This window comes from Lolium perenne, chromosome 7 (genome assembly GCF_019359855.2).
Source record: "Lolium perenne isolate Kyuss_39 chromosome 7, Kyuss_2.0, whole genome shotgun sequence".
In the NCBI taxonomy this organism is placed as follows: Eukaryota; Viridiplantae; Streptophyta; class Magnoliopsida; order Poales; family Poaceae; genus Lolium; species Lolium perenne.
In genome coordinates this window covers 75,701,231-75,716,782 of record NC_067250.2, presented here as the reverse complement: position 1 = coordinate 75,716,782, position 15,552 = coordinate 75,701,231, and the positions used below count along the sequence as shown (strand labels likewise).

The 15,552-nt window shown below is 45.6% G+C and overlaps 1 protein-coding gene across 1 annotated transcript; it reads left to right on the top strand.

Moving 5' to 3' along the window:
- The first annotated feature begins 5,967 nt into the window (after positions 1–5,967).
- LOC127312977 (expansin-B2-like) lies at positions 5,968–7,356 on the top strand. The gene is made up of 3 exons (XM_051343523.2): positions 5,968–6,166; positions 6,270–6,379; positions 6,519–7,356. Exons 1-3 carry the CDS (start codon positions 6,013–6,015, stop codon positions 7,044–7,046), a joined length of 792 nt encoding a protein of 263 aa, XP_051199483.1. The 5' UTR covers positions 5,968–6,012; the 3' UTR covers positions 7,047–7,356.
- The last annotated feature ends 8,196 nt before the right edge of the window (positions 7,357–15,552 follow it).

Here is a 15,552-nt window from a genome sequence, read left to right as displayed (position 1 = left end):
ACTATTCGAATAGCCGTGTCTGCGGTCATGGACGGTTGGATGGCCATACTGTTCCGTTGTCAGATGTTTTTCTAAAAATGACTTGTGACTTGAAAGATGAATTTGACTTGATCACAACAGAGTTGTGGGAATGACACTAATGTTCCCACTTGAGTAATTTTAGGAAAATGAAAAGTTTTTGACTATTAAGTGTTTATGAAATAAAACTAGCTTTGTGCAAATAAACCTAGCAGCTTAGAACCATTATTAGAGCTACTAGTACTTCTATTAGTGTGAGTTTGCGAGTACTTTAAAAAGTACTCATGGCTTTGTCCCTGGCTATTCAAATGGCCAGACTATAAAGAAGAGCACCAGTACCAGGAAGATGGACATCAGGATGTCTATGATAACTAGGATCGCCTCCCAACGTCAGATGGACCGCTACTACATTTCTTCCGCTATGTGTTTTGTATCTGATCTTTAGATCAACTGTTGGTTTAAGAATTGGATCATGAGATCCCTTGTTGTAAGACGATTATGGTTTGTAATGAATAATGTTATGTGATATCAACTATTATGTCTAGCAAAAACAATATTCCTGGGCTTGCGATGTATGGCATAATAGGCATCTGGAATTAAAAATCCGGGTGTTGACATTAGACGCGTTAGGGAATGTCATCCGCAGTACATATTTCATCTTATCTCCTTGAGGTGATACTAATATCACGCCGGCTCCAGCTCCTTCTAACCTTTTGGACCCGTCAAAGTTCACATTCCAGGTTCTCGACAAATCTGGGGGTCCCGTATTTTGCAGCTCCATCCACTCTGCGACGAAGTCTGGTAAAATCTGCGAATTTGTTGCTTTTCTTTTCTCATACGTGATGTCCCGAGGGGAAAGCTCTATTCCCCAAAGGGAGACATGACCTGTAGCTTCCGGGTTCTTTAATATATTGGACAAAGGCGCCTCGTTGACCACTATTATCGGATGTGCCAAAAAATAGTGTCGCAGTTTTCTTGCGGTTGTAAATACTATGTATGCTAACTTTTGGTACTGCGGGTACCGCTGTTTTGAAGGCGATAAAACTTCGCTGATGAAGTATACCGGCCACTGGACTCCATGGAGTTTTCCTTCTTCTTCTCTTTCAACCACAAGTACTGTGCTCACCACCTGAGGTGTGGCTGCGATATATAACATGAGAGGTTCCTTTTCCTTGGGCGCCACCAATATTGGTGGTGTCGAGATTGTGCACTTGAGGTCCTCAAAAGCTCTGTCTGCTTCCTCGTTCCACTCGAACTTTTCTCCCTGCACATCTCATCCTCGTCGACTTTTGGTGATTGCCGACGTTCTCTCCTTTCTTGCCGCGCCCTATCAACTCGCGCATGTGTCGATGTATCTCTTGCCGCGCTTGTTCTTGGCGGGTCATGTACTACCACTGTGCGTCGTGGACTATTTTGCCTTGGAGCACCTTCGGGAGGTGTACCTGTGTTTGCGAATGCTATTCCCATGACTCCAACTCCTGCTATAGCCATGTTGTACAATGATTCCCTCGGATCTACAGGAGGTGGTCTATTTGCTAGTATAAAGGCCTGAGTCGCCATATATCCAGCTTCCGGTGTTTTGGGAATAATGTTTCCCCTTGTATCTATTGACATAAAGGACATATCGAGATTTTGGATCAGATTGTCCCTCTTGCCTTCGGGGACGTTCTGCAGCCTAGACCTTGCTCTATTACGGGCTGCTCTATGATTAGATTCTGAAGTTCCTGAGTGTCGGCTAAGCTCTGCCCTTCTTCGGCTTGACGCAGAAGCTGCGGCTCTCCTCCTATCAAGCTCAATTGTTTGCTTTTCGAGTTCTCGTCCAGCACGGGCGAGTTTATATTGGTATGCTTGCAATTCTTCGGCCGTGGCAGTTGTAGTCATCGGCTCTGTACCGTCCATGGCTTTTGCAGCTCTGTCCCAAGCCGCTTGTGGAAGTTGCACCATCTGTCGCGTCGCAGGCCCGACGTACTTAGTGCCCAAACCTCGCGTAAGATCAGCGGGATCGACGTATGGATTTCCCACATCATCGAAAGCCTCTGATGTCTCCTCCTGTGGGCGACTTGGTTCTCCAGTTGTATAGACTTGATGATATTTTGAAACTTGACTTTCGTCGAGGTTGGCGACACCGTCGTATAGATCGGTGAAGACCTCCCAAACAGAAGTAGATCTGTCGATGAAGTTGAAGCTGTCGACGATGTCTGAGTCGCTGCTTATATTGGAGTCCGCAGATGACTCGAAGGACATGCTGCCGAAGATCTTGATGAGTTCTCCGCTTGCCACATCCTTGGCAAAGCGTGGCGACGAGATCTCCTCGGCTCCCGTCTCGAACAATGACAACGATTCTGAAAGATCGGAGTCGGCCGCCGATGATCCCGACGAAATCGGAACCTCGAGACGATGTGATCCCTCTTTTCCGATGCGGAAGTGAAACCTCCCGAACGTCATCTCCATAGGCTCCTCCAGATACGCATATGCATCCAAACGGGAGGGCGGGTGATTAACAAAATCGACTAGACCAGTTTCGATCTGTTTACCTCTGTCCATCGCGTTGCTTTCCACCGAAGACGTCGACGATGTTGAACGTGCCATCGAGATCAGCTCCTTGTCGCCTCTAATTCCCACAGATGGCGCCAATTGACAAGGTATCGACTTGTCAATGCCTACAGATTGTAGACTAGGGTTTTCATGGAAGTAAAGGGCAAGTAGATCTCGAAGGTTCAGCCAGAAAAGTACTCGACTGCTAAGAAATTAGGGTTGTATTGATAATGAAATCGATCCTCTCTTTGTCCCTCGACTCCCCCTTATATAGGAGGCGGAGCCGAGGGTTTCGTGATGTACAAGTTACAAAGCCCGGGAGACTCTTTGAGTTCGTCCCGTAATAGTTACAAGTACTTATTCCTAATACAACTCTATCTTTCCCAACTATTTCGTAACTCGGCTCCCGGGCTTCATAAACTTTGGGTCGTGGGCCTTCAGTAAACCCTTGGTACCATCTTCGGCAGGCCCATTGGGGATGCCTATGTCAGAAGGGGAGGCCAGAAGCGACTTATCTCGCCTAGGCGCCTGGGCCGGTGATGACGGAGCTGCCGACAAGGTGGCCTACACCGATGGGGAGGGAGGAGCCGACGCCTGGTGCAGGGGCAGTGGCGACAGAATCCTTCGATGTCGCGTCATGACTTCTAGGTCGATCCGACAGGCGCCGCTCCATCCATGGCGGCGCCGCGCCCCTGTTGCTCGCCACCTCTTGGGTCACATCCCCTCGATGCGGGAAATATGTACCATTAGTCGGATAAATCTGTCGGTTAGGGCATCTCCAGCGGCGCGACGCAAATAGACGCTTAGCAACCGTTTTTGTCCGCCGTGACCGGAAATGCGTCTGGCACCACCTCCAGCGGGGCGACGCAAAGTGACCGGGCCGTCCGCGGAGACACAAACCTCGCCCAAATATGCGCCTGGGATGCGTCTCCGCGGGCGCGGAAAGTGTCCGCTCGCGTCCGGCGGATGTTTTGTCTGGCCCACCAGGCAGTGACGCAGCGTCGATGCGTCTTCTCCGCCAGTACTGGCGCCGAGGCGTCGCTTCGGCAATCTGCGGCCGCGTTAATGGCGATGCCTCGTGTGCCGCGCGGCCGTCGCCTACCTCTGCGCACGTAGTAATGGCGATGCCCCGCGTGGTGCGGCCGTCACCCTGCCTCCGACCTATATAAACAGGGGCGCGAGCATCTCATCTCCTCCCCACAAAACCCTAGCCGCCGCTGCCGTAGCACCGCCTCCGCTCAGCCCTAGCAGATCCACCATGAGCAGCGCCGGACACGGCCAGGCTGCCGCGCCTCCACCTCCACCTTCACCTCCCACTCCACCTCCCCCGGCCTCGAGCTCCGACGACGAGTTCGACTCCGAAGACAGCACCGACCTCCTCCACCCGGTCAGGGACGCCGCGGCCCTGGCTGAAGCGGAGAAGGAAGCAGAGGAGGAGCGGGCGGCCCATGTGGCAGTCGACGCCGAGCTGGAATAGTGCAGGCTGGTTTTGATATATTATACGTTTTTCCCACGATGATTTTGATATATTATACGTTTTTTCTCGACGTCGTACGCAAAAGTTAATGCGGTTTTACCATTTTTCAAACTTTTTTTACAAAAAAGGTCAAAATTCGAATATCTTAATTTCACCGAATAGTAGATTGCATAACATACAAGAATCTTAAAACATTTTATTTTTTTAATTTTCTATCATTTTCATTTGTATTTTACAAAGCAAAAAAAGGCGATCCACGAGGGGTGTGTGGAGGTGCGTGGGGAGCAGGAAAACCTTTAGTACCGGTTCGTGACACGAACCGGTACGAAAGTTCTACCCTTTTGTATCGGTTCATGTCACGAACCGGTACTAAAGGTTTTCCGGCTGACGCCAACCCTTTAATACCGGTTCGTGAAACGAACCGATACTAAAGGTCCTGCACAAACCGGTACTAAAAGTTGCAGGCGACCTGGCAGTGCAACCGGTACTAATGCACCCTTTAGTACCGATTTGTAAGGAAACCGGTACTAAAGGGTTGGATGGAAGCTCCTTTTTCTACTAGTGATGCACACACGTGGAAAATCAACAAGGTTTATGTTGCCGCAGACTCTCAAATATTGGTCCAAAGTTATGGCAGCCAAGCAACAGTTACTCTCTGAAATAAGCTAGACATCAAATTCTGAACCAATTCGCCCCGTTTCAATCTCTGAACCAATTCACTTAAGTCTTTGCTGACTTTGCAATCACCAATTCTTCTCCCTGGACTATAACCTGGATGCAAGGTTCATCGTGTTAGTGCTATTTCCACTATTTCCCCATGGATTCGACCACTACAAACTAGTAAAAATCCTCTTGATCATGCGCCCACCGTCGCCTCCACGAGCATCACCACAATGAAGCAACAGAAGGGCGCGAGAGAGAAAAAACAAGGGCACGATCAGTACCGTAGTGCGGCGGATCTTCGAAGTACTCCCAGTAGTGCATGACCGTTGGGATCCGTCATCGCCGCAACTAACCGCTGCCGGTGCCTCGTCTCCGCCACCTCGCCAAAATTGCCGCTGTTTCTGTTCTTGCCAAAAAGGCAAGACAAAGGAGAGGAGAATACCTGAAATACAGGAGTACGATGTGCCTTTCTATAAAAAACCTCATCCCAGCACATGAAGCAATGCTAAATCGTATTACTCATTATTTTCTGGACTTCACTGCAAAAAAAAAAAAAATCAAGTACGCAACCTGCGTGTGGACGATTCGAACTGTTTGGACTAAATTTGTTCACTTTATACAAGTTGTGGTACCACCGGTTTCCACTTTGCAACATGTGGAACTAAAATGCAATTTAGCTGCAAATTGTGGTACCAAATATGTTAATACCTCTTTTTTCTTTGAGTAATGCTACACCTACGTAAGTCTAGGATTATTGTTTTTCTTTAGTTCAATGGGCTTGCGACTTGAGGGTATTTTGGACCAGCGAAATTACTTTTGACGGAATGGATTAATGGAACTGACGGCAGTGTCATACAAGGAAACAAATTAAGACTAGATGTCAAGTAAGGAAGAAAATATCGTCCGGTGTCAAATAGGAAACCTCATTTTATGGCAGTGTCAAATAAGGAATTTTCTCTTCATGTTAATAATGAGTTACGACTTACAAGTTACAAAATGAGGTTGTTGAGAACTAAGTTAATTACAAATGGACTTCGAGATTGTAACTTAATTTCATTTTCGTTGAAGATGTCATCTTGTAGTTGTACGCACGTAAACTGGAGCCTCCATCTTTCACGCGACCTCGTAGCTCTAAACAGGCCGTAGTTGCATACACGTCGTCGTCGGGTGCAACTGCAATTGACGCCGACTCGTCGTTCTCACCACGTTTTGCCTGTTGGCATGCCTACAAATGCCATCCCGCCCAGCCATCAAAACACGAACAGGAGTGGTACCACTCCAGCAAGTCTAAGGAGGTTCATAGAAACCGTAGTGCCAATATGGCCGGTGTCACCACCAACACCGTCGCCCTTGTGGCACTCCTCTCCATGCTCGTCACGTCCGTCCGTTCCGGCACCACCTACAGCTCCACCTGGCTCCCCGCCAAGGCCACCTGGTACGGCAAGCCCAACGGCGCCGGCCCCGACAACGGCGGTACGCTTATATGCTATTCCGGCGCAATGTTCTTGCGTTGCACCACGCAGTGTGCCAACCCAATCAGCAGTAGGACTAATAATGGCGACCGATCTATTTGCAGGTGGTGCTTGTAACTTCAAGAACAGCCAGAAGGCACCATTCTTCTCCATGACGTCCTGCGGCAACCAGGCTTTATTCAAGGACGGCGCCGGCTGCGGCGCCTGCTACCAGGTACTACCACACTACCACGCATATATGGCGCCGGCAATGTCATAGTTGATGATTGCTGATCCCTTAATTAGTTTGGTCAAACTCAAACTGATGTCGACCAATGTGTTGCCCGGCCTGCTAACATGCTGCTGTGTTTCAGATAAAATGCAACAAGAATAACTACCCCGAGTGCTCCAACGTGGCGAAGACGGTCGTCATCACCGATATAAACGACGGCCCCATGGCCAAGTACCACTTCGACCTCAGCGGCACGGCGTTCGGTGCCATGGCGCTTCCAGGCCGGAACGCCCAGCTCCGCCGCGCCGGCAAGATCAGCATCCAGTTCAGGAGGGTGCCCTGCAACTGGCCGGGCGTGAAGATCACCTTCTATATCCTCAAGGGTGCCAACCCATACTACTTCCCGGTGATGCCAGAACACCTCAACGGAGACGGGACCGTGGTCAAGATGGAAGTCATGCGGTCCAAAGACGGCCGCCCCACCAAGATCTGGGAACCCATGTACCGCTCCGTGGGCGCCGTCTGGAGGCGCGACTCCGGCAACCCGCTCAAGGGGCCATTGTCCTTGCGCATCACCAGCGATTCCGGAAAGAAGCTCATCGCCAACAATGTTATCCCGGCTGGATGGAAGGGCGGCAACGGATACACGTCCAAAGTTCAGTTCTATTGATTGGCTTACCTACTTCAGTTCTCCGATCGAGGCCGACTTCATCATCTCAGTGTCAGGTGATCGGCCCTCATTAACAATATGTATCGAAGGATTTTTTTTGTGGAGAATTGGATCCATGGATTTTAAGTTACCAGGTAGCACCTCCACTCGTGCTGATTTGGCCCTAACTGTGTGTGTCTTCAAGAAAGGATCCGTACGTGTGCGCCTGAACTCGTGTTTGTGTTATATGTTTCTTTCCGAAATGTGCCTTTTGCTGAGCATTGTATCCAATCATTTCATTCTACAAGGAGCGGTGTAAACATTCATAATATATACTAGCAATGGTAGGCCCGGTGGTGATGAAATTTTTTAGCAGTTGGAAATGGTTGTGGATTTCTGTTGTGTGTGAATAATGTTTTTACCAATGCATAGACGTGGGTGCTTCCATTTATTTAAAACTCATTTGTCGCGTTATTGTGTTTTTTATGATAGCTGAATACTAGTATTATCTCTATATATATGGTCATTGAGCTGTTGGCTAGTCTTCTTGTACGTTTACGAAGGTGAGGGCGAGTCTTAATAGATTGTGGGTTACAAATGTGAGGGCAATTCTCAATAGATTGTGCATAGATTGTGCATGTGTGACAGAAGTTTTATTTAGTTGCATGCGAGTCTGTACAGAATGTCATTGGGCCATGGATGGAAGTGGCGAGCGTTTTTCTTTCTGCCATGGTTGAGTTCTTGGTGAACCGACTAAGTAGAAAACACAGTGAATCACTGATTCTGTTGGAAAACAGGATGATTTCAAGAGATAGATGCTTATGTTATGCACAAAGACATCGGTAGCAAAATTTTAAAATAAGTGATATACATTGACTTCATTGTTAAACCATGTATTTCATACGTTGTAATACACTCTTTGTATACGCCACGTGTGGGGCTTTTCCACACTATATTAACACGTAGCCCGGCCTAGGGAGAGGGTACGGTTCCAACCTAGGTTAATTCACATGGTATCAGAGCCTCCTCCTCCCTCCTCGTGAGGCGGCTGCCGGCTCCAACACCGACGACCAAAACCCGCCCGCTGGCGTTCGCTGGTGCAGGACACACAAACCTCAAACATCTGCTCCGGCTGCTCCTTGCTGCTGTGAGCCTCCAAATCCAGACAAAACCCACGACCCAAAACAACAACAACCGCTCCGATCGGAGCCCTCAAACCCTAGAAAACCTAGACACCAAAAACAAACCAACAATCTCTCCTGACGATCGATCTGATGGCTTATGCGTCTTCGACCGCGGCGGCTGCTGCTGCAGCGGCGAACCTGTCCACTGCCCTTGGCGCTCCGCCGTCCGAGAAACTTTCACGGGACAATCATCTTTTCTGGAAGACGCAAGTTCTTCCGGCCCTTCGCGGCGCCCAGGTCATGGAGTTGTTGAACGGCACCGACCTTGCCCCGCCCAAAACTGTGGAGATAGAAGACCGTGATGGCAAGAAGGCCCAAGTGCCAAATCCAGAGTATGCAGTTTGGAACGCCCGTGATCAAACTCTTATGAGCTATCTGGTAAAATCCCTTGATGTAGATCTGTTATCTCAATGCATTGGTCTGGAACATGCACATGAAATATGGAAAACGATAGAAGATCTGTTTGCATCACAATCTCGTGCTCGTGTCAATTTCCTTAGAGGTGCTCTTATTAACACGAAGAAATAAGAACTCACAGCTCGTCAGTATATTGCCACCATGAAAGGTTTTGTCTCTGAACTTGCTGCAGCTGGTAAAATCGTGGACCAAGATGAACTCAAGGGCTATATTCTTGGTGGTCTTGTGGATGATCGCTACACACCTTTTGTGGCATCTATCAATGCCAATTCATCCACCACATGTGCTGATATGTGTTCCCAGTTGCAAGCCTTTGATGATCGTCAAGCCACCCTCACTCAACACAACACTGTTTTTCAAAGCTCAGCCAATGCTGCTGCCCGTGGTGGGGGCAATATGCAGCGCCGTGACGATCGTGATGCTCAAGGTGGTCAGTATCGTGACCGAAGGGAAGACAGGGACCCTCGCCGTACTGATCAGCATGGAGGTGGTGGTGGCCATTACCGTGACAGAAGAGATGACCGCTATGGTGGTGGCGGTGGTGACTATAACCGCCGTGATGATAGGCCTCAATATCGTGATCGACGTGATGACCGTGTCTATCGTCGTGATGATAGAGAGCGCCGTGATGGAGGTGGACGTGGTGCTCCCAAAGGAGGGTGTGGCCGTGGGCACACTCCTACCCGGTTCGTTGATACTACCTGTCAAATCTGCAAGAAATATGGGCATCCTGCAAATGAGTGTTGGTGGCGCTATGCTGATCGTGATGATGATGATGAAGACAACACGCGCCAGGAAAAGGGAGCATATGGAGTTGACACCAACTGGTACATGGACACTGGTGCAACTGATCATATCACGGGATAGCTGAACAAGCTTCACACTCGTGAAGACTATCATGGACGTGATCAAGTCCACAACGCCAGTGGCACAGGTATGGCAATACAGCATATTGGTCAATCAACATTGCACACCCCTCATAGTTCTTTATGTTTACGCAATATTCTACATTGCCCTAGTGCCACCAAAAATCTCTTATCTGCTCATCGAATTACCTTAGATAATAATACCTTCATTGAAATTCACCCTTTCTTCTTTTTGATCAAGGACTAGGCCACCAAGCAAATACTGTTTAAGGGTCCTTGTTGTGACGGCCTATACCCTTTTGTGCCTATCTCCAATGCCGTCGACCAACATAAGCAAGCCTTCATCACCATCAAGCCGTCTTCATCCACCTGGCATCGTCGTCTAGGACACCCTTCATCTTTTATTGTTCAACAAGTGCTTAGGAAGAATAATCTACCATATTCCCCAGAAATAAATCCATATGTGTGTGATCCCTGCCAGCAGGCCAAGAGTCATCAATTACCATACCCCATCTCCACTAGTGTATCCACTGTTCCTCTGGAACAAGTGTTTTATGATGTATGGGGACCTGCCCCAGCTTCTGTTGGTAAACACCAGTATTATGTGAGTTTTATTGATGACTATAGTAAGTTTACTTGGATCTATTTGCTCAAAAAGAGATGTGATGTGTATCAAGTGTTCCTTAACTTCCAGCAGCTTGTTGAACGTAAATTTGGTTGCAAAATAGTAACCATGCAAACTGATTGGGGTGGTGAGTATGAAAAACTCCATGGTTTCTTCCAAAAAGTGGGAATTACTCATCATGTTTCATGTCCACATGCACACCAGCAAAATGGCTCAGCTGAGCGCAAACATAGACATATAGTCGAGGTTGGTCTTGCTCTCCTCGCTAATGCATCCATGCCACTTAAATTTTGGGATGAAGCATTTCTTACTGCCACCTTTCTTATTAATCTCCTTCCCACCAAGGTCCTTAATCATGAGTCCCCAGTAGAAAAATTGCTCCAAGTAAAACCCAACTATGACTCTCTTCGCATCTTTGGTTGTGCGTGCTGGCCTAATCTTAGACCATACAACCAAAGGAAATTATCTTTTCGTTCAAAAAAATGTGTTTTCCTAGGCTATAGTCCTATTCATAAAGGAGTCAAATGTTTGGATATCTCCACTGGACGCGTCTACATTTCCAGGGATGTTGTGTTTGATGAAAACATATTCCCTTTCCAATCTCTACATCCTAATGTTGGGGCTCAACTCAAAAAGGAGATCTTGTTGCTTCCTGAATTTTTGTCACCAGAACCATCATCTTGTGGGGGTGTCCATGTTGATAACCATATGCATATTGTCCCTGTTGTTGACCACTTACAATTGCCTTCTACAAGTGTTGCAGATGCTACTAATAATTCTGCAGGATCTGGTGAAAATCTGGAGCAAAATGGTGCTCAAACAAGGCAAAATGAGCAACCCCAAAATCGAACTGTAACCGGAACTGCAGAACATTCTGCTGACAGCCAATCTGCCTTGGATCAGGAGCCTGACTCGACCGGTGGCAGCACATCCACCTCGGATCAGGCGTCGGCGTCAGGTCCTGGCGTCTCCTCGCGCGCCACGCCGTCTCGGGAGCCTGACATGGCTGACCGTGGTGGGACCAGTTCACGTGCATCCTCTGGTGATTCGTCACGTGGCGCCGACAATCAGCATCCTAATGATGACTCTGAATCCTCCTCGGATCATGAGCACAATAATGACAGTGGTGATGACACTAATGACAGCTCTTCTGCGGATGAACCCCCTGCTGCTTCCCGTGTGTCACAGCCGTCTCGTCCGGTTACTCGATCACAAAGAGGTATAAGACAGCCAAAAACATATACTGACAGTACTGTTCGTTATGGCATGTTTTCATCCACAGGTGAACCTGACAACCTTGCTGAAGCCTTGGAGGATAGCAAATGGAAATGTGCAATGGATGAAGAGTATGCAGCACTTATGGAAAACAAAACTTGGCACTTGGTACATGCCAGTCCACACAAGAACTTAATTGACTGCAAATGGGTATACAAAATCAAGAAACGAGCAGATGGTACAGTTGAAAGATACAAAGCTAGACTTGTTGCAAAAGGGTTTAAGCAAAGGTATGGTATTGATTATGAGGACACGTTCAGTCCTGTAAATTAAGTTCTTGTGTGGACTGGCAGGTACCAAGTGCCAAGTTTTGTTTTCCATAAGTGCTGAGGAGGAAGTATACATGAAACAACCCCCTGGTTTTGAAGATCCTCGCTTTCCGCATCATGTTTGCAAGTTGGACAAGTCTCTTTATGGTTTGAAACAAGCACCACGTGGCTGGTATGCTAGGCTCAGTTCAAAGTTGCAAGATCTTGGTTTTGTCCCTTCCAAGGCAGACACATCATTGTTTCTCTTTAAACGGCCAGGTATTACCATTTTTGTGTTGATATATGTGGATGATATTATTATTGCTAGCTCTTCTGATGAAGCAATATCAGCGTTACTCAAGAAATTAAGTGATGATTTTGCATTGAAAGACCTTGGAGACTTGCATTTCTTCCTGGGCATTGAGGTGAGAAAACATCAACATGGTCTTGTTTTGACACAGGAAAAGTATGCTTCAGATTTACTTAAGAAGGTGGGCATGACACATAGTACAAGTTGTCCCACACCACTGTCCACTACAGAAAAATTGTCTTTACATGATGGGACACCACTTGGTCCTGAAGATAGCTCAAATTACAGAAGTGTAGTTGGTGCATTACAGTATCTCACTTTGACTAGACCAGATCTTTCTTTCTCTGTCAACAAAGTATGTCAGTATCTCCATGCTCCTACCACTACACACTGGACTGCAGTGAAACGAATATTGCGCTATATCAAAGGTACAATCAGAATTGGTCTTACATTTCAGAGATCCTCATCGACACGTATTAGTGCCTTTTCAGATGCAGAATGGGCAGGTTGTCTTGATGATAGACGTTCCACTGGTGGCCTTGCTGTGTTTTTTGGCCCAAATCTAATATCATGGAGTGCTAGAAAACAAGCCACTGTATCACGATCCAACACTGAAGCATAGTACAAGGCGCTGGCTAATGCCACAGCAGAGTTAATATGGGTTGAAGCTTTGGCTAGAGAGTTGGGTGTTCCTCTTCGGCAACGTCCATGCCTTTGGTGCGATAATCTTGGAGCAACATATCTCTCTGCAAATCCAATATTTCATGCTAGAACGAAGCACGTAGAAATTGATTATCACTTTGTCATAGAAAGGGTAGCCGAAAAATTACTTGATGTCAAGTTCATCTCAACAAAGGATCAGGTTGCAGATGGTTTCACTAAGGCTTTAGCTGTTAAAGACCTAGATGAGTTTAAGCGTAATCTCAACCTCTCTAGAGGTTTAGATTAAGGGAGAGTGTTAAACCATGTATTTCATACGTTGTAATACACTCTTTGTATACGCCACGTGTGGGGCTTTTCCACACTATATTAACACGTAGCCCGGCCCAGGGAGAGGGTACGGTTCCAACCTAGGTTAATTCACATTCATCACTGTTCTTATACAACTGATATATCAACAAACTACAAACCTTTACCTTTTCTGATGATATATAAGGAAAAACATAAGAGACATGGGCATTTCCAAGGGGCCAGGGCTAATTAGCTTTTTTAGAATCATTTTCAGTGCCATCTAGCTTGCATGCCTCAAACATAGAGTGCTTAATTGATAGCTCACACTCATGCATAAGCTTTGCCAATATATGGAAAATAGAGATTTGCATGAGACTTAGCCAAGTACATATAATAACAAGTACATATAATAACAGTGGAAAGAGATTCCTAACTGATATTACTACTTGTGTATTCCCTAAAGATTGTTTCCTGTAAAGCAATAATCCCAACGTTGTTAGTATTTTAGTACTTCCACCCAGGGCAAGAACCAAGGGTAAATTTATAAATCTTCCTCGCAATCAAATGTAAATATTACTACCATGACCGAAAAAATATATAACTATACTGAGCAGAGCTACTTTGTAGGGCATAGGATGACAAAACAACTAAATAAAATACACAAATGCGTCCCAGTGTGTTTTCTTCCAAGCATCAATGACTCATGGTCATGCTTATGTAGTACCAATGCAGAAAGGACTTGTACCAATTTGATCTTTCAGCTTCATGTAATGTAGAGAGCATGGTACAACACTGCAACAATGTTGGAGGCTCTCGATGCATCTGATAGGACATTATCCTGCTTGTCAACATAAGGACTTGGCACAAAAGAAATAAGGTTGCATCAAAACAGAGAACCAAAAATCCTTGAGACGGAGAACCAAACAAAAAATGAGTTGGGAAACACTATCATTAAAAGATGCCAGAAAAATATACATCGAGACAAAGAACCAATAATATGCTATCTTGAATTTTAGAATAGGTATACTATAGGATGTTTTCTCCTGATCATGCAATTTCTATCTCCTCATTTGTATTCTCTCTGAAGATCTCTCTAGATCAGATCTTCCAGTGACGATCTTTTGACAGAGAAAACATATATCAGATTGGTACCACAAAAGAGTAATGTTCGGCCTAACATCTTAGTTTAGGAACAATACATAGAGCAACAAAGAATTAGAAAAAAGCAATAATAAACTTATCATCAATCTGTTTCGCCAAGTTCATACCACACATTTCTTGTTCATTAGATGAAGATATGTAGCCCGGATCACCTTCCACAAAATATATGCTAAGCCATTATTTGAGTCCCTATTTTCCTTTTCTTTGCAAAACCTGCAATTAATAGTAAGCATGGTTCAAAAGTAATAATGCAATAAGCTGATATCAGCAGTCGCCATTGTAATGTATTGTAGATAATTCATCTTAACACAAAGTTAATGCAAACAATGAAATTTGTTTGATGCATTCATGAAAGTTGTGAAACTGACTGTGAAACTGCAAATATTGGCGACCACTAAGTCTATAACACACAACACGTAGGATCGACAGTAAGAGATGCAGGCTAGGAACTAAAAGCAAATACGACGATTCTCCCAATTCCAAATTCAAGATACAGTATGAAAAAACCATTGCAAGAACACCGTCTAGTGTTTCATTATCAATCCCTATGTGAAAGGGCACAACGTGGCAATCCAAAGAAAATCCAAGAGGTTTGAAGGTATTGTACTTGATCATTTTATCAGCAAGTTGTCTCACTCTTGGATATCGATTCTCGTATCTGCAAGGAAACTATGTTTCAGCAATTATCACCCAAATATGGCTTATAACATGGTGAGTAAGTACAATGTACAAAAGGGTGTGTTGAAAAGGTCAATGATAATTAGTAAGTAGTCTCTGTTAGTTGTCACCACAGATTTAAAGCACAATATGCTCGAACTGTTTTACTGTATCAATACGATTTTAAAATCGTGTTTGCAGTTAAGAAGAGAAGATCAAGCTTCAGTCAATAAGACACCAAATAAATGATGAAATATTGTCTCAATTATTCCAAATTAGAATAGGGAAAAGGGAATAACTTAACAGTGAGAGGTAAAAGTACTCTGTTCAGATAGCAAGCTCCCATCTTCCAATCTGCAAAACATGCTACATCAAGATTAGCTGTAGCACAATTCTCTTGCAATGAAACAACCTTGTTTACTGGTGGCCAGTCACTCAAGTACTTAAAATAGCCATGCAGAAGTCATAAACATGTACAAAATAATCACATTTACAGCGGCAGTGCACCAGATTCTGAAGATACATGTGAAGTCAAATCTACTTTCATGTGTTGCAATAAAACTCAGTTGGGGCATAGGATTTACGACTTGGGACAGTAGGCATAATTTGCAATATCTTGTGTTTTCAAGCTTCCAAGAGTGCCACTCTGTTAGTGCTGGATTGGTGACATAGAGAGTCAGGGAGGAGTACCCACAGGCTGCATATATGATGCTAACATTCTCTGTTTTCCTCTAATCAAAAGTATCTGATACTGCCGTTGAGCTTTACAATACTACTCTTGCTATCAATCAGTTGATTGAGAATGTAGATGAGTGCATTCGTGAAAATGATGC